General features: G+C 37.4%; 4 protein-coding genes and 1 long non-coding RNA gene across 5 annotated transcripts; 3 read left to right on the forward strand and 2 right to left on the reverse strand.

Annotated features, from left to right (window-relative positions):
• On the forward strand, window positions 1,269–10,008 carry LOC18784064 (beta-galactosidase 17). The gene is made up of 19 exons (XM_007216944.2): window positions 1,269–1,553; window positions 2,091–2,201; window positions 2,620–2,815; window positions 3,083–3,171; window positions 4,000–4,080; window positions 4,769–4,863; window positions 5,080–5,150; window positions 5,640–5,730; window positions 5,794–5,911; window positions 5,996–6,091; window positions 6,183–6,231; window positions 6,340–6,518; window positions 6,605–6,682; window positions 7,701–7,850; window positions 7,959–8,009; window positions 8,614–8,782; window positions 8,904–9,049; window positions 9,155–9,220; window positions 9,620–10,008. The coding sequence occupies exons 1-19, from the start codon at window positions 1,338–1,340 to the stop codon at window positions 9,719–9,721; spliced, it is 2,154 nt and encodes a 717-aa protein (XP_007217006.2). The 5' UTR covers window positions 1,269–1,337; the 3' UTR covers window positions 9,722–10,008.
• On the reverse strand, window positions 10,264–11,828 carry LOC109947926. Its single transcript, XR_002270711.1, has 2 exons — window positions 11,625–11,828; window positions 10,264–10,606 (listed from the first exon to the last, which is right to left on the reverse strand). It is a non-coding gene; the product is annotated as an uncharacterized LOC109947926 (long non-coding RNA).
• Window positions 11,952–13,769, forward strand: LOC109947925 (mediator of RNA polymerase II transcription subunit 9). Its single transcript, XM_020559587.1, has 6 exons — window positions 11,952–12,293; window positions 12,407–12,469; window positions 12,571–12,651; window positions 12,907–12,965; window positions 13,082–13,152; window positions 13,448–13,769. The coding sequence occupies exons 1-5, from the start codon at window positions 12,003–12,005 to the stop codon at window positions 13,137–13,139; spliced, it is 552 nt and encodes a 183-aa protein (XP_020415176.1). The 5' UTR covers window positions 11,952–12,002; the 3' UTR covers window positions 13,140–13,152; window positions 13,448–13,769.
• Window positions 14,159–15,843, forward strand: LOC109947924 (LOB domain-containing protein 22). The gene has a single exon (XM_020559586.1). The coding sequence runs from the start codon at window positions 14,353–14,355 to the stop codon at window positions 15,439–15,441; it is 1,089 nt and encodes a 362-aa protein (XP_020415175.1). The 5' UTR covers window positions 14,159–14,352; the 3' UTR covers window positions 15,442–15,843.
• On the reverse strand, window positions 16,015–18,559 carry LOC18783648 (putative pentatricopeptide repeat-containing protein At1g17630). Its single transcript, XM_020560956.1, has one exon. It carries the CDS (start codon window positions 18,413–18,415, stop codon window positions 16,220–16,222), a length of 2,196 nt encoding a protein of 731 aa, XP_020416545.1. The 5' UTR covers window positions 18,416–18,559; the 3' UTR covers window positions 16,015–16,219.

The following is an 18,836-nucleotide window of genomic DNA, read 5'->3' on the forward strand; positions in this document are numbered from 1 at the left end:
GCCTGAAGCACAAAATCTGTACTCAATGTTAATGTACATAAATTGCCTCAGTGAGTATATTGATTATAATGTGTTTGCAACACATTAAAGCTTCTCAAGAATTCCAGAAATATTTGTCTCGACTTAAAGATCGAGCATTATGCCAACAAGATACTTGCTTATACTAAGAAAGTATTGTAGCATTTTTATGAGGATTATCCGTTGGGCACTTTAAGGATTTTCCGGAAGTATGTTGGACCTGACATCATATTTTCCAGATAAGGCTCAACTCCATCACCATCATTTTGGGATGATGTGAGGTATATTTGATGCTATTTCCGCATAACACCATGTATGGGCATATTCTTTCAAGTGAACTTATAAATAGCCCAAGCGTTATTAGATATGCGGACTCTGAAAATTTCTATGATTTACATAGAGATAGCTCACTGGAAATATATTTACTATATGAATTGTTGGTGGCTACATCATCCATTCACTCCGAAAGATTCTCAATCCAAAAGATAGTCATGAAGACATCAGGGGAGATATTAATCAGGGGGAGCATCCAGAAGTATGCTATACAGATTGTTGTACTCTTCTTTCCATCAGTTCTCTACCTTACTAGGTTTTCTCCAAGCAAGTCTTTAATGATACAACCGACATATCATTAGTGGTCTCCAAGGGGGAGTGTTGTAAAAGAATAAAAGAATAAACATGTGGAGCCCACTAACTATTCATTACTGTTCATTCGGCGGCTTGATAGAGTTTTCATTACTGTTCATTACTGTTCATTTGGCGGCTTTGATAGAGTCTGTCTGTCACGGGTGAACAGTGATGAATAGTGATTATTTCAGCCTATAAATAAGAAGAGAAACGGAAAGAAGAAGAGGAGAAAAAAGAGAAAGGAAGAGAAGGAAGAAAGAGGAAAGAGAGAGCAGAGAGAAATTCTCCTAGAGAGAAAATTCAGTGAGCCACATATATTGTAAACACTAAACTTGTAGCCCTATACTTTTACATAGTGGAAAAGTTACTACTGCTGCTCTCCGAGGACGTAGGCATAGCCGAACCTCGTTAAATGCTGTGTCTCATCTACTTTACGTGCAGCTCTGAATTATCGCACATATTCTAGGTTATTTTATAACAAGCAAAAGATTTGAAGTCTTTGTTTTTTCTTCACGGGCAAAATTGATGAGAACTATTTAGCAGTCAAGGGTCGAACAGAAAATGGATTATTTTGCAAGTGTAGAAAAAAGATTTGGTCCAGATTATTTTGTAAGTTAGAAAAAAGAGAGACACTTAACTTGGCCCGGCCGTTAAGTGAAACGGAGACCCAGTTGTCCCCTCCCTGTAAGGGAATGAATAAGTATAAGAACCAATACCATAGCTTAGTGTCAAGCTCCAAATGGTCAACAATGGTGAGGAAGGGAAGCACAAAACTCACCTTGTTTTTCATCATCTTTCTCTCTCTCATAGCCTTTGGTATCTTTGTCCCTGTCTTCGCTCTTCTACCTTCTCTGTCTTCCCAATCTCTCCATCACCATCAACAGCAGCTCCTTCCTGCCACCAAAAAAGTAAGTCTTTCTCTTTCTGGTATTTTCATGGAAAATGGAAATTGAGTCGAATTAAATTCTGGGTCAGTTTGATTTGTTTCAAATAATTTGTCTGAGCTAAGAATTGAACGAACTGTATAGAACAGCATTGTTGTGCTTTGGTCGTTATCTGTTTCCGTCAAGTGTTTGATTTTTGGGTCATGTGATCTCAGCCCTATATGTAGCAGATGACATTCTACTTGGTTAATAGCACGTTTAAGAAAAAAAAAAAAAATTTTAAAAAAAACAAGCTTTTGGTTATTATATCCATGGGTCAAGAAACGGAAGTGCATTTGAACCAACTTACACTGCAAGCAAATGTTTGCCTGATTTGAGTTTAAGGTTTCACTTTCTGACTTATGTTTCAGCTATGTGTTTTGCAAATTGATTATCAAGTTGGAGCCAAATTTAAACTATACTCATTTGTAGTGAGTTGTGACTCGTGACCCTTATTTTCCAAAAAGAATTCTGTGATATGTTCATCTAGTGGAATAAGAGTTTTGTTTGGTCGTTTTTCAGAATCACGGTTATGCTCGAAAGTTTGAAATTTCAGACGATAAGTTCTGGAAAGATGGTCAGCCTTTCCAGATCATTGGGGGTGACTTGCATTATTTCCGGGTTCTTCCTGAGGTATGTTTCTTTCATTGGTTCTTCTGAGTACTTAGTGTTGAATTACTAATATAATAAGCTGCCTGCATATTATTCTTAAATATGTCCCTGGTGGCTTGGAAATGAAAAAGCTCAACTCCATATCATCATAATAGAAAATCATATTCAAAGTCTGTCTGTAGTCGCCCTCCGTAAAATGACCACTTTTTACACTTGAATGAAGTAAAAAGTGAAAAATTAAGAGACTGAGCCACTATCCATGACTCCAAGACAACTTTAGAAATTTATTGATGAACCTAATCCGGAGCATCATATTCCATGGATGTTACCTCAAATATTTATATACAGTGAAGATGCATGGGATGTTTGCAAATATTTATGTTACAGTGAAGGCTTTCTTGCATTTTGGTGATATAGCGTGTTCCATTTATCAATGCAGTACTGGGAAGATAGGCTGTTGAGAGCAAAGGCATTGGGATTAAATACTATTCAAACTTATGTTCCCTGGAACCTACATGAACCAAGAGCTGGTACTTTGGATTTTGAGGGTATTGCAGATTTAGTGTCATTTCTCAAACTCTCCCAGAGGCTTGGTATTCTGGTTATGCTTCGAGCTGGACCATATATATGTGCAGGTCAGTTTTGACTGCTGTATCTAGGATCTCTGTGTCAACTGTTAAGGGGCTTTGTTAATTGGCCGTGTTCCTTTAGGTTAACTATATACATGCCTCCTCCCCCTATTTTCCACTAAATGTGTCTTGTTTCCAAAGTGTGTTTTATATTGAAGCTAAATTGGATCCTTCAATCAGTCTTTTAATGTAAAGGTCTAATTGTTCTACCGCTTGGATTAAATGTATGAAAAATATTTTCCGATAACTGATGTGAATATGTGTATATTGCAGAGTGGGATTTGGGGGGTTTCCCTCCTTGGTTGCTCGCCATCAATCCAGCTCCCAGACTAAGATCATCAGATCCTGCTTTCCTTCAATTGGTATGTTTTCCTTATGCATTCTCTTCTTTGTACTATTTAGGATGTATCCTAAATCAGTCTACTGAATCTAACTTTGGGTTATTAGATATCATATTTTGAATCTGGTGATGTCAATTGGATGTTCAAGTAGAAAAGGGTCTTAATTGCTACTTACCAAAATAAATAAATAAACAACTAAAAAAATGGTGTTGATTGATGAAAAAATTGTGGGAAGCAAATTTGGCAGCATTGGATAGGATGTGAGTGTTGTTGACAACTATTGTTTTTTAAATTTTAAGGCTCCCCTCACTCGTAGGCTCTCCACCACTAGAGAGCTCAACACATTGGAATTCAACACTAATTGGGAGGTTGTAGTTGTAGGGATTTGACCATAAAAATATGTTAATAGTCTTTTTGTCTCACATTGTTCCTTGAAACTTTAACTGTTAGGATGCGGGCCAACTAATGTTCTATTATTCTAACAGATAGAAAGAAATTCTAGATATTTTAAAGGAATGGACAACCATAGTAGATGTTGTATTCATGGATGCCTCACACTTCTGCCACTCTGTGCCTGTTACTAGATTTTCTATCATTTTTATGATTTTATCTTCATTTTCTTTTTTTTCTTTGTTTCTGTACCAAGTTGTCCCACCTTGGCATTTTTCAATATATACTGATTACTTATCCAAATAATCTTTGTAAATTATGTTTCTGATCACTTGTTTTGGTAGAAATGTCTCTGGTCGTTCTTAATGATGGTCAATTATGACCCATAAAGTTTATGCTCTCGGACTAACAATGTATTTGTTCTCTTCAATATTTTGATATGGCTGTGAACTGTTGAAGGTTGAAAGATGGTGGGGAAGCCTACTTCCGAAGGTAGCTCCCCTTCTTTATGGCAATGGAGGTCCTATTATAATGGTTCAGGTGTGTGAATTTTAAATTTTCCGCTTTGCCTTTCTTTATGATACTTAACAGAAAGATTTATTTATTTATTTTAAATGTATAATGCCAAGAATAAAGTTTCATAGTCTCAGAACTGAATGGAAGCTCTTGTTGAAGGGTTGGAACTCAATTTAATATGTCCAATTTTGTACAACTGTTACAACATTATGGCCAGGGCCCTCCAATGCTAAGTCTGAAAAAATTATTCTGAATTTTAAGTTCAAATAAATTTTAAAGAGTGGCACAATGATCCAACTTCATTATAAAAAATAAAAAACTCTTCATAACATGTACCAATGGCAAAACCTATTAAATGTTCTGCTTATATTATACAAGGGGGAGGGACTGATGGTTTTTCAGTTTAGAAAAATGGATACTTAAGAAAGTCTTCATGGATTTTCTCTTTAAAGTTGTGTACTCTCACTCAGGAGTTGCAGATATTTCTTAATTCCTAAAAAGTTATAGAAATCCATAGACATGTGGTAGCGGAATTCTACATCTGGTGGAGTCCATTTATTCTAGCAATCAACGTGCATATAAATCTTCATATCATCTTTGAGGTGTCTTATTTATTGTTCAAAATTGTCAAGTTAATTTTGAAAAGCTTGAATCTCTTATTTTTGAGATAGTATTGTTGAAAAATTACAGTAAAGCACCATTTTTCTGACAGATTGAAAATGAATTTGGTTCATATGGGGACGACAAAGCTTATCTTCATCACCTGGTCTCATTGGCTAGAAAGCACCTTGGGGATGATGTTATTTTGTAAGTCGTTCAGCCTTATGTTCATAATGTGTTTTATTGTTATTTTGATGTGTGCACTACGGAACAATCATGATTCATTCAGGGTGGTTAGTTCAACTAATTAGAGCTCCAACTATTATATATGAAAGAAAAGTTTTCCAATACATACTTTGAGCAAATGGACTTTTGGTGTAGCACTTTCTTATAATTTTCAAGTTTCATTGTAATGGTTTTTAGGTATACTACAGATGGAGGTTCTAGGGAAACACTTGAAAAAGGTACAATTCGTGGAGATGCTGTATTTTCAGGTAAAGTTCAACCTCAACCTATACTTAAGTTATAAATTATGAACATTAATTCTTAAAACTTCTTTGTCTCTACTGTTACTACCCATTAAACACCTTGATATGTAGCTTGATTATTTGTCTGTTAGTTTATTCACTACCATGTGTTCACTAAAACATTTTATACTGTCCACATGAGCGATCTATGCACTTAACAGAGTTTTTATCCATTATAATTGTTTCCTTTTGGCTTTCCGATACTTAATTTTAGATGCTACCTTAGTACAACATGTCTTTTCTAGGCCTCAGGGAGAAATTCTTTCTCTGAGTTGTTGAAAGGTAAATTTTACAGATGGGGGCAGTCTACTGGAAAAAATTTCCTTGTATATCACTCATCAGAAAGGAAAGGGCCTATTAAATTTCTTAGGAATATTGCTCTTGAAGCAATGTATAAGCTCTTACGAGTGTATTATGTGTTCTGCTTATGACCTAATCTCTATTTCTCATTTGCAGCTGTTGACTTCACTACTGGTGACAACCCTTGGCCTATATTTGAGTTGCAAAAGCAGTTCAATGCCCCAGGGAAATCACCACCACTTTCTTCGTAAGTATCTTGTTGGTCATTATTAATTAATTTTGTTGGCGGCAGTTAAAATGCTTGCTTCAGAGAGTTTTACACAGGTTGGCTTACACACTGGGGGGAGAAGAATGCGCAGACTAGTGCGGATTTTACAGCAGCTGCCTTGAAAAATATTTTGGAAAGAAATGGTTCTGCAGTACTTTATGTATGTCCTAAAAGTCAATACTTTTCCTGCTTTCAAGTAAAGCTTCATGGTGAAGCTCTTTAATCTTAAATTTCAAATTTCCAGATGGCACATGGGGGAACAAATTTTGGATTTTATAATGGAGCAAATACTGGTTCGGATGAGTCCGATTACAAGCCTGACCTCACTTCCTATGATTATGTGAGGAAGATTTTTCTTCTTTGCTGTAACTTGGTATTAGTTCATGCTGCTACAAACTATAAACACAGAACTGATACACCTGTTTTCCCAGGATGCACCGATTGGGGAATCTGGGGATGTAAACAACGCAAAATTCAAAGGTATCACTTTACACTGTATATTCTTTTGTACTGGAATAAAATCCTCTTGCTATATGGTTTGCAAATTTGCAACAACATGGTTTATCATTAATGGTGTACTTCTTTCAGCACTTAGGAGGGTTGTAGAGCAATACAGTTCAGTATCTCTCCCTGCAGTTCCATCCGATAATGAGAAGAAAGCATACGGATCTATTCATGTAACTAAAACAGGGAATTTGTTTGAATTGATCAGTTATTTTGACGTGGTTGAATCTGACAACCCAATATCAATGGAGTCAACGGGCCAGGTGTGTAAGAATATGTGTTCGTAGCTTTTTTACAGTTGTTCATGGTGATCAAGTGATGTAATTAGATGAATGCTTCCAACTTTCAGATGTTTGGATTTCTGTTATACGTAACCGAGTATACTGCAAAAGACAATGGTGGTGAAAGCATTGTATCTATACCAAAGGTGCGGCCTTACTGTTTACGTTAATTTACTGTTTATTACTGTTAGATATTTATTTACTCTCATAGTATTGCCTCTCATTTGTTTAGAGTCCAAGCCACACATTTATCTATATATGTTCAGTGTATATAAAATAGCTAACACTATTTTAGTGGTCTAAGGCCTAGTTTGGGATTGCTGTCACTTTTAAAAAAAGTTGCTTCTGTTGTGCTTTGAAAATAATTAGCTGTAAAGTAAAGCAGCTCCATCTTTGGTAAACAATATTTTTAAAGTGCTGTTAGTACAAAAAGCAGTGTCAAAACCATTTGGTAAATTTTAATATAAAATTGTTGTAACTGTGAATAATGACTAAAATAGACATGATGTTAAAAGTGTTATGTACTAATCATATGGTGGTAGTGGTAGTGATGGAGTGGTGGTGATGAAGGTGGCGTTGGTGCTTGTGGTAGTGGTGGTGGTGGTGGTGGGGATGGCGATTGTGGAGGTGGTGGTGGTAGTGGCAACATGGTGGTGGTTGTGGTGTTGGTTGTGGAGGTTTTAGAGGAGTAGGAGGTGGAGGAGGTGGTGGTGGAGGTGGAGGTGGAGGATGTGGTGGTTGTGGTGGTGGAGGAGGTGGTGGTTGTGGTGGTGGTGGCGGAGGATGAGGAGGAGAAGGATGTGGTTGTGGTGGTGGCGGTGGCGGTGGTTGTGGAGGTAGTGAATGTGGTGGTGCAAGTGGTGGAGTTGGACGTGGAAGTGGAGGTGGAGTCATTTTTTAAAATGAATGATGGTATTTTGGGAATTAAAAAAATTCATTAAAAGTTCATATCTGCTTCTTTTGAAAGCGGCTTTGAAAAGCAACTCAAAGCTTGCTTTTAAAAGCTGCTGTCAAAAGGCCACTGCTTTTAAAATAATCAGGATATTTTATTTTTACCAAACACCTTAAACTGCTTAACTTTAAAGTGAAGCAGGTTTTTGGCAAAAAAAAAAAGCAATCCTAAACAGGGCTTAAAAGGATTTGAAATTTTATTTCATGTTGCAGGTGCATGATAGAGCTCAAGTTTTTATATCGTGCCCTTCCGAAGATGGTCATGGAAAGCCAACATATGTTGGCACGCTTGAAAGATGGTCAAATCAACCTCTAACCCTTCCTAATACTAAATGTCTCTCCAACATCAGCTTACTTGTGTTGGTACTCGATCTTCTCTACTTTTTCCCTTCATAATCTTATTTTCATTTCTTAACATCCGAATTAACTCGGGATTTCTTCCCCCTAATTTGATATCTGTTGTTCTTATAGGTTGAAAATATGGGTCGTCTTAACTATGGACCATATATCTTTGACAGGAAGGTAAGTCAGTTGTAAGTACGGAACTTTTTTTTCTCTATTTCTTGATATGATTATGAAGCATAAGGTTATTTGCCAATGTCATTCAATTCTTAATGATCAAAGTTTGTCCTTTATGCTTTTGATTACAAATATATGGATTCGAATCACACTCTGTTATCCTTGTTTGATGTATATGATATATTTTCAGCGGTAGTTTGAACTTCCAAAAAATGAGCAATGATTCATAGGTCTGGTTGTAAGTTACATTAGGTTTTTTTTTGGTCAACAAATATATCATAAAAGCCAACTGGCAAAGGCCCAAAGGGGAGCCAAACCCAACCAAACAAACAGGACAGACACACCAAAACTAAGAACTAATGAACAGAAGAAGGAAGCAGAAACACCAAAAAAACAATACATGTAAGACATAATTATTAAGCTATTAAACTTTGTAAGACATACATGTGGCATAATCACTGTTCAGGTAATTATTTTCTACGCCACCTAACTGAAGTCAAGAATTGTACTTATGTCAGTTTATCTTTTAACATCTGAAAAACAAATTGCGTCCTAGCATAATGGATGACAATGATATTTGACTGGTCTTTCTTACTCTCCTTTTCAGGGTATTCTATCTCCTGTTTATCTAGATGGGAGAATTCTCCGTAAATGGAAAATGTATTTGGTGCCCATAATCAACCTGAATGAATCCCCCAAAATCAATCCCATAATTCGGGCTGCAAATTCTGGAGTCATTACTATGTCAGCCCACAGAAGGTTAAAACCGAAGTCTGGTATGCTCTCAAATACATGTCTCTATGCTCTTTCCTATACCATGTTGCAAACATGCAGAATTAATCAGGTCAATCGTAATCAAGAGAAATTGACGATTACTGACATTGGCTTTCTTTTCAGGGAATGCTTCGAAAGAACCGGCATTCTATGCTGGATATTTTTATATTAGCAAAGAAGACATAATCAAAGATACATTCATATCATTGACCGGGTGGGGTAAAGGAATTGTAACTATTAACAATTTCAATATAGGAAGATTTTGGCCGGTAAAATCATGTTTCTATTTCCCTTGTTCATAACTTTCCTGTGTGTTTTGATATTAGAACATGAGTTCTTTTACCTCAACATTTGAAACATGGTGCATTTTGCAGTTAAAGGGACCACAATGCAACCTCTACGTTCCAGCTCCCGTCCTTCAGAATGGGAAGAATGTTGTGGTATGAGATGCCAAAAGCTATTTTTTATTTCTCATTTACATTGGACTGAGTTATCTTCTTTTGTTCTGACCCCATTAAAAAAAAAAAAGAAGAGTTATCTTCTTCTGTTATTTTTCTTTAAATTTTATTTTAAGGTTAGATGAAAAATTATTAAATCTATATATACATATAATCATAATTGAATCTTAAGCTAGCCTATATCTTCATTCCAGTGATTGTCTTCTTTGAAAATAGGTCAACTTTTAAAGGAAATAAATTATTGTATCTAAGCCTTGTGTTTTAATGTTCTGCTTCCAAATCGATATAATTCAGGGAAAGATGTTTAAACATATTGTTTCTCATATTCTTTTTCAGTGCTTGCTTTGGCTTGAACTTCCACTTGTTTTTACCATTGCACAGGTCATATTTGAGTTAGAATCTCCAAACCCGGAGCTTGTGGTACAGTTAGTTGATCAGCCAGAGTTTACTTGCGGTCCAAGGAAGAATGTGCATCAACTTTAGCGCTACTATGTTAATATGAGATGATCTAGGTCTTGCTTAAAAACATTGAAAGGGGGCTTGGACTGTTGATCTCCACTTTGAAACGCCGATCCTTCTGAGAATTCTTCCATCGTGTTTGTTTATAACAGTTAACAGATACAAAGTGTACAAGGTTTCATGTTCTATAGGCAAGACAAGAAAAGAAAGATGTAGACTATTATATTCATTAGTGAAATTCTCCATCTCCTTGTATTCTGCATATTTATCTACTAAGTAAGAAAGTTGCATGACAAACTTCTCTTCCCTAATGCCCTTTCGATAAGCAATTATTTACTTAAATTGTCCAATTTCTGAAACATGCTCAGGTAGTTAAGCATGCCCGGTCTATATATCTCCCTGATATCCGTCTGTATTACAGCTTCAGCCTGTAAGTGCCAGAAAGCTAATCTCCCAAGTTGTACTCCTTCATTTACCTGCATTGTACCCCGGCTAAGGCTTCAAATTCCACTAAGCTTTGTGTGTTTTCATGCCATGGTTTTATGTGTATCCTCAAATAATAGGGACAGAAAAAAAAAATTATATCTTTTTATTTCAAGTGCTTCAAAATCGTCTTATGTTCAAAATTGCAACTTAAATGCAGCAAATTTGCTCCCAAGACACATTGGGGCATCCAACACTATGCTACAGAAATTACAGATTACATCTATTATTAATTCATTTCGAATCCTTTGATTCTCTTGATCCAATAGCTGCTGTTGCTGCAGCAGTCGCCATAGCTGCAGCCGCACCCACCTTGGCACCACCTGCAGCCTTCATTACACCAGCTACCTTGGCAAATGCAGCTATTCCTCCCACAAGTATAGCTCTGAAGGCAACTGTTGGCTTCACTGCCATATCTTATTCAACCTGCAATTTCCCACTCTATCAAACTCGAAATGTTGTGCATTACACACCAAAGGACGATAAGTGAAAGCCAAAACACATACATTGGATAATAATGTTACAACATTAGCAATTTGGTTGCTATCAAGGATTAAACAACAACAAAATCTGGAAGGGACATTTTTCAAATGGCTCTGAGGCAGTGATGCCTGATTTGTTGCTGCAATCCAGATTAAAGATATCTCCGCTGTTCTTTTTTTCTCTCACATGTTTTAAAATGCTTATAATTTTTTTAAACCGAGTAATCCTTTCAATATATGAACTAGTTTTAATTTGAAAAACAGCAACCTACATCCCTAGAGAATGTACTAATACTCAAGCTGATAAATGAACTCATTTCAAATCAAATTTGGTACCAACTCCTCTCCATTAACAACCCCTTAAAAAAAAAGGCATTCTACTGATTATGAACACTTCTCCTATAGGTGCAACTGGTCTTTGCCAGGCTCTAAACCTTTTGCAAGTTATACATAGCCACAAAGCCCCAAATCAAAACTTCCACAACTGCTAACCTCTTCGAGAATTTCATGGACTTCCTAGAAAAAATTCTCATATTATGAAATTTGGAGAGATTCCAGGTCTCTTGGATGCGGTCTTCTCAACAAAAAAAGTCATTGAAATCAATAGAAAATCAAAAAACAAAAGTGAAGGCATCATACATTCAACTTCTGCAGGCAAAATCTTATATTGCAGACGGTCATTTTACTTGGCAAATGTTGTAATAGAATTTATAACAAGAAATAATTCACTAAATATGCCCGAAACAGAAATTGGGTCGACACCATTTTTCCTTGAAACAATTTCTAATCTCCTCCAATTACATTAGTGACCTCAAAGCTAGGTGTTTTCTGCATAAAGCAATCAAATCACAGATACCCAGATGATAGTTTCAATCATACAATAGAATTCGATCACCAAAAATCATTGAAATCACAAAATTCCCAAAACCAACATCACATAATGTAAGAGTTAAAAAGCGAACCGCAAACCCGTAGAAAGAAGCTTTGATTCCTCGACAAAGTTGAAACCTTTATTGTTTGTGAATTTGGGGACAAAGAGAGAAAGAGAGAGATTGAGAAATGGCGCCCGCCTTTTAAATAACTCCTCCTCTCTCGTAAACTAGAAAATGAGGTCTGCAATCGTTCGCAAGGCAATGCTCTCTCTCTCTCTCTCTCTCTCTCTCTCTCTGTGTGTGCTCGAGACGACATAGCGTTGATTTGGGCTAAAGACCCAATTCTTACCCGGCCCAATCACTCACAAAGGTACGACACGTCGTATAGCATCGGGCTTCTTCGTCAACTCTGCTGCATAAATCAAAGTTCAAAACTTTACGTTCTGGGAATCGTTCTGCGGAGAGAGAATGGAGCATTCGTACTCTGGAGGAGGAGGAGGAGGGGGAGGAAGCTGGAATATGATTCCAAGCGTGCCGACTCACAGTAACCCCTCTACACCCTCGAGTCAGGACCATATGTACCTCCATCATCAGCAGCAGCAGCAGCAGCAGCAACAACAACAGTTTCAACAGCAACAACAGCGCCTTCTTCTTCAACAACAGCAACAGCAACAGCAGCAGCAGCAGCAGCAGCAACAACAACAGCAGCAGCAGCAGCAGCATCACCAGTCACTCGCCTCACACTTCCATCTCTTCCATGTACCCAAAATTAAAAAAACCCTAGCATTTACAAACATAAATGCATGCGTACACATATCCTTATCAATATGAAGTGTTGCTGATTTTTTGAAGTGATTGATTTGATAATGCAGTTGGTGGAGAAATTAGCTGACACCATCGAGAATGGCACTAGGGATCAGCAATCTGAATCATTGGTATTGTTTAATTGGGGCTTTTTTCTTTTTTCATTAAAGTTGTTATCTTGAAGTTTTTTTTTAATGAATTTACAGTTGAAATGGGTAATGGGTTTTGACAGATCAGTGATTTGAACAACCACTTTGAGAAGTGCCAGCAGCTGTTGAACTCCATATCCGGATCAATCAGCACCAAGGCTATGGTAATCAAGTAACTTTGATTCTTGGTTTGTTGAGTAATCAATGGGGGCATTACATTGTTTAGTGTGATAGTTTTTAGTTTTTATGTGTAATGTCATCTTGTGTTACAGTCTTCTTCATGTTATGTTGCCAGTCAGTTTGGACTAAGCGTGTTTTAAATGATCAATGATTTGGATTTTATAGTTTGGTAACAGAGCATACCCAGAAACATTTCTTTAGTTTTGTAGTGTAATGTTTAAGAACTTGTGTGTTTGTAGACGGTTGAGGGACAGAAGCGAAAGCTGGAAGAAAGTGAACAATTGTTGAATCAGAGGAGGTGTGTGCACATTAGTAGTACTATACTTCTTGTATTAAGACTAAGTAAATGCTGCAGTTGCTCAATAAATTAAATGACATGTTGCTTTTGTTTTTGGTTATTCAACTGAACTCCAGGGACCTGATTACCAAGTACAGAAACTCTGTTGAAGACCTCCTCAAGTCTGAGCCGTAGCTGTTTGCAGATTGTAAGATCACCCTTCTCACATGCCCTTTCCTTCTTCTTAAGAGTTGAGCTCTTAAATTTTGTTTTCTTAGCACATGTATTGTCGCTGTTTCAGAATTTTTCCATCAATGGAATATCTTTTCTCTTGTGTTTTCAAATGCGAAATTTCTACTTGTTGCTCATTTCAACCTACCAGTATATGCTTGACATCAAATTTTCTCAGAACACAGAATAATGTGTCTTTATTATTTCTATCTCCCAAGTCGTCAGACTCGATTTAAACAGCTTCTCACCATCATTTTGAATCTTGAAATCAGGTCTTGTTGCAGTTGAGCTACTCACAGACAAGTGAAATTCTAGAGGAAGACAGGTCCTTGGGCAGCTGGATTGAGTCGACTGAATAGAGAGAGCAGGCTCTCTAAGCCTTGGACCTTATTATTTGTTTATGCCAAAAAAAAAATTCATTAAAAAAAAAAGAGCATTGTATTAGTTACCCGTTGGGAAGAGTCTGAAACTGAAACATGTAATAGGATCTTGGATATTCTGTAATCATGACAATGTCTTTTCCCCTGTTGATAATCATCATTAAACCCTCCTTCAAGAATTGAAAATTACATAGAAGAATTTAGATTTTCATCATTTCAATTTCAAGCAATTGAAGATTTCAGTGTTTGGATTTATATATGTCAAATTTTGTAAATGATAGTATAGAAATTGTGAAATGACAAATATTTTGTTGGAAATTAAACTTGGGAATTTGATGCTCCAATTTTCACAATTTTTTCCGTGCGTTATTTAATAAATTCCGTCCTTAAGTTGCCAAACAAGGGAATTGTCAATTCTTCTTCTTAAATTTTCGACTTTTAACTAAATTCCGGGTTTTTAACATGTAAGCCTTTACATTTATCTGTTCTATTATTGAATTAGAGGATTGCATGCACAAAAAGGACATGATCGCAGTTTCCTTCTCTCCTCTGTCTCACTCTTGCACCGAATCAAAATTGGATGGACAATGCTTATCTGGTTTACCCAAAAATAGATACACCTTGCTCTTCTTTTTTCTTTTTTTGGTTAAAGATTAATCATTCGGACACCCTATTTTTGAGTTTCCACAAATTAGAAAACATCTAATATTACAACACCCTACACTAAACATATCATTAACCAAAAATATCACCAATCCACAACTGAATCGGTTAAGATCTGCCTCTCTGTCTCTCTTATGTGTCCACCTTTCCTCTCATCTCTCCCCATCCCTCATCCCACTTCCCCCTTCATTTCCATTGAGAAAATAAGGGAAACCCCCCAGAAAAAAAAGCCTCATCAAGAAAAAAAACCGCCTCTACCACCCCCGCCGGAGACGCATTCGATTACCAACAACACATCAACCCAAAAAGAAATTATCATGAGTAGTATTAGCAACCATACTCATCATCAAATCCCAACACCAACAACACCTACTACAACAAAAGGTAACGGCAACGCCCAAGCTTGCGCTGCTTGCAAATACCAACGCAGGAAGTGCGCTCCTGATTGCATTCTCGCCCCTTTTTTCCCTCACGATCGCCAACGCCAGTTCCTCAACGCTCATAAATTGTTTGGCGTCAGCAACATCACAAAAATTATCAAACACCTTAATCTATCCGACAAGGAAGAGGCCATGCGCACCATCATCTTCCAGTCTGATATTCGAGCCAACGATCCTGTTGGCGGGTGCTACAGAATCATTCGGGAGCTGCAGCGTCTCATCGAGTATAACAAGGCGGAGCTCGACATTGTTCTTCACCAGCTAGCCATATGCAGAGCACAAGCACAAGCACAGCAGCAGCAGCAGCAGAACCAGATTCAAATCCCAGAAGTTGGAGATCAGAATTCATGTGATCAGTTGATTAATATGGACCCTTTGAGTTTTTACAACAACCAAGTTGCCCATTACCATTATGTTCAGCCTCATCCTCATGCATTGCCTGCTGTGCAACAACAACAACAGCAACAAGAAGTGCCCTATGTGCTTGTTCAAAATAACAATATTAATAGCCCTAATAGTAATAGCAATAACAATAATAATAACCCACATCAGCATTTGCATGAAGATATGAACATGTGGGCCATGCAAGATTCTATGTCTTCATTGGATATCAAGCATGGTGGTGGTATGAATGCCAATGATTGTGAAGATTTGAAGCCCTTTGTTGAGATTCCTTGTGATGATGATCAGAGAAATGGGGAGGTCAGGTTCCAGCCTGAGGATATTGGTGATCATCAGCAGAGGTTTGTAGTACCAAACACAAAATTACTTATATCATCATAATGTTTCTTTTATCTTTTATCTTTTTTAAATTAAGGGAGAGTTGGGTTAGATTCAAGGGTAAAGTTTTACCGCTTGAGTTAGAAGCCCCTACATGATTTTAAATTATATGTAGCTAATCTTCTTTATGATTCATGAATTGAGTCAATAAATGACCTTTTTTTTTTTTTTTTAATGTATTCAAGACTGGGTTGTTTAAGATTTTTCTTGTGTTACCAACTAGTTGTTGTTGGTGTGATATTTTTCTTCTCAATGTTGGAAGAAGTTCCGAGTTTGAATCCCCTTTCTCGTGACTGAAAAACCAATTTTCTTGCATTTGTTATGGATCAAATTCAAGAAGGCAATGTATGTGTGCCTCCAAATAGTACGAAACACAAAAGAATTAAAGCACATTCCATGTCCATGAAAAACCGAACGCTCCATTAATTAAAGCCAAAATAAAAAACTGGCCGAAACTCTAACCCAAGTGTAATTGGACTCAGAGTCTGAGCCCATGGGTTAGGGTTCTAACTATGTTCCCCTTTCCGTACTCATAACCCAAAGTTAAGAAGAAGAAAAATTTTCACCAGAAGTCTCTGAAAGCAAAAGAAATAAATATATTTAATGTAACTCAGTTGGGTGAGTTAATTGCCATTTATAAAGAAAATGGGAATTATCTACAAAGACAATACATCTAACCATCTTAGCAAAAATAACATAAAATCTAAGCAATCACTTGTCACCTTTGAGAAGAAATTGGTATTGAAACTGGAGTTGAATGTATTATGTCTAGCCTCTCTCACTATGCCTCACCCATAAGATTCAGCTCTTTGTCAACGTTCTGTTGAATGATTCTCTTATCGGGTATATAGCCCTCACTCTCCATTTGAAGCGCCAAGTCTTTGAGGATACCATGAATTAACTCCAAGCCTCCTTGAGTAGTGTTCCCTGCTGAAAACATAAAGACTTTGTTCTTCACCTCAATCCAACTCTGCCCCCGGATTTTCTTCAATCCCTTTGTCTTTGCTGAGATCCTCACCTTTGCTGAGTCCTCCCATTTCCCGCTAGCAGCATAAATGTTGGACAGCAGCATGTAGCTCCCGGTAATTTCTGAGTTCATGTTGAAAATGTGGGTGGCAGTTTCTTCTGCGATATCTGTATTTTTGTGCATCCTACAAGAATTGAGAAGGGCACCCCAAACACAGGCGTTGGGTTCCATTGGCATGTTTTTCACAATGTTGCTTCCTTCATGCAATAACCCAGCACGGCCAAGAAGATCAACCATGCATGCATAGTGCTCCATCTGGGGTTCTATACCATAAATTCCAATCATCTGATCAAAAAGGCGACAACCCTCAGTGACTAGCCCGACATGACTACAAGCAGAAAGAACAGCAATAAATGTTATGTTGTCTGGCTTGAATCCCGATTCGAGCATCTGGTAAAAAATTCTTAGAGCATTCTCACCAAGCCCATGCATCCCATACCCAGCAATCATAGTGTTCCATGAGATCAAGTCCTTACTGTCAATATTCTCAAATACTAGATGCCCTTGCTTAAAACTTCCACACTTTGTGTACATATTAACCAAGCCGTTCCCAACCAAAATGTTAGCTTGCATCAAAGCCCTAACCACATGGCCATGAATTTCCTTACCAAGATTCAGTACTGCTAATTCAGCACAAACAGATAAAACACTGGATATAGTGACAGAATTGGCCACTACTCCTATACTCTGCATCTGCCGAAAGAGTTCTAGAGACTCCTCTCCTCGTCCCTTGGAAGAAAAACCTCCAATAACAGCACTCCAACTTATGATGTTAGGTCTCATAAATGGATGATCATTCAGCTGGGAAAATATTGTGAAAGCCTCATCACATAAACCAGATTCAGCATAACATGAGATCAAAGCATTCCAACTGACAAGGTTCTTGCTTTCCATCCCCAAAAACAATTTGTCTGCATCTTCTACATGTCCACATTTTCCATACATGCATATTAGCGCATTTTCCACAAATAAGTAATCTTTGAAACCACCCCTTATAACATATCCATGAATCATCTTACCCTTGTCAACCACAGCCAAATCAGCACATACGGATAACACCACAGCAAGCACCTCAGCAGTAGTCCCAACTCCTCTAACCCTCATCATACCAAACAACTGTATGGTCTCTTCACGGCGGCCACGTCGAGCACGACTTGACAATAATGAAGTCCAAGTCACGGGGTTCGGCTCCAACCCCTCTAACTCCATCCTCCTAAACATCTCAGTAGCACCATCACAATCATAGTTAAAAGCATAACTGGAGACCATAGTATTCCACGAAACATAGCTTCTAACACGCATTCTATCAAACAACAGGCGGGCACAATCCATTCGACCAACTTTTCCGTACATTCCTATCAACTCATTGACAACATGAAGATGATTCTGAAAACCCATTTGTAAAACATGACTATGCACATTCTTGGACAACTTAAGCCTATCCATAAACGCACAGGCCCTAATAACCAAAGGAAAAGTAAACCCATCTCCCAAAACCCCAAGGTTTGTCATTTTATCATACAGTTTGAGTGCTTGTTCATAGAACCCATGAGAGACATTAGCTCTAAGAATTGAATTCCACAAGAGCAAGTTTGATCTGCCCTCAACTGGGCCGGTGTCAAAAACTTTCTGGGCATCAAAGATGAGCCCAATGCGTGCATAAGCAGTCACAAGTTTGGCGGCCAAGAATTCCGACTGATACGTGCCGGTGGTGATAATTTGGGCATGAACTTGTTTGCACTGTTTATTTCCAGTGCATTGCCGAAGAATGTGTTCAAAGAAATCAAGAAATTCATTGTGGGTGGTACAGGACGGGTGTGATATGATCTGGGTCTGATGAATATGGCCGGGTTTAGAGAAAGAACGGCTAAGTTTTGGTGGGAAACGGAAATGGTTATGATGGAGACGCGAAGAGGTTGATATGAAACGTTGAGACGAAGCATGAAGCATGAAGAAGTTGAGATTTTAAAAAACAGAGCCGTTGTCATCAAGAAATGGTGGTTGTTCTATCACAAGTGCATAAGTTGGCGGGAGAAATAACTTGTTCGAAGCAGCTGAATATTTAAAAAGAACTACCTTTTGTTTCCTTAAAATAAAAAAAAAAAATTTAAAAATTTAAAAATTTGAAATTTTGAAGTATTTACATGTTAATATACCTTTTTTTTTTTAACTTATCATAGTTTCTCATTTCATTTAATGCATCCATCCTCTATAAGATTTGAATTTGATATCCTCAAACAAAATAAAGACGGGGCGCCACTAGGTCAAATGATCATGATCATAAACTCAACGTACTGAATCATAATTATGTTATATTATTACAATAGATTAACTATAACTAATATGAGTACGTTTTCAGTAGAGAATCATT

Source organism: Prunus persica, chromosome G3, assembly GCF_000346465.2.
Source record: "Prunus persica cultivar Lovell chromosome G3, Prunus_persica_NCBIv2, whole genome shotgun sequence".
NCBI classification, from domain to species: Eukaryota; Viridiplantae; Streptophyta; class Magnoliopsida; order Rosales; family Rosaceae; genus Prunus; species Prunus persica.

What these genes read in the sequence shown, in the direction of transcription:
- LOC18783648 (XM_020560956.1), bottom strand. Translation starts at nt 18,415, where the DNA reads ATGCTTCATGCTTCGTCTCAACGTTTCATATCAACCTCTTCGCGTCTC.
- LOC109947924 (XM_020559586.1), top strand. Translation starts at nt 14,353, where the DNA reads ATGTGTCCACCTTTCCTCTCATCTCTCCCCATCCCTCATCCCACTTCC.
- LOC109947925 (XM_020559587.1), top strand. Translation starts at nt 12,003, where the DNA reads ATGGAGCATTCGTACTCTGGAGGAGGAGGAGGAGGGGGAGGAAGCTGG. An exon ending in CACACTTCCATCTCTTCCAT is followed by an intron (nt 12,294 to 12,406) that starts GTACCCAAAATT and finishes TTGATAATGCAG; the next exon opens with TTGGTGGAGAAATTAGCTGA. An exon ending in CAATCAGCACCAAGGCTATG is followed by an intron (nt 12,652 to 12,906) that starts GTAATCAAGTAA and finishes GTGTGTTTGTAG; the next exon opens with ACGGTTGAGGGACAGAAGCG.
- LOC18784064 (XM_007216944.2), top strand. Translation starts at nt 1,338, where the DNA reads ATGAATAAGTATAAGAACCAATACCATAGCTTAGTGTCAAGCTCCAAA. An exon ending in CAATGGAGTCAACGGGCCAG is followed by an intron (nt 6,519 to 6,604) that starts GTGTGTAAGAAT and finishes TCCAACTTTCAG; the next exon opens with ATGTTTGGATTTCTGTTATA. An exon ending in ACATCAGCTTACTTGTGTTG is followed by an intron (nt 7,851 to 7,958) that starts GTACTCGATCTT and finishes TTGTTCTTATAG; the next exon opens with GTTGAAAATATGGGTCGTCT.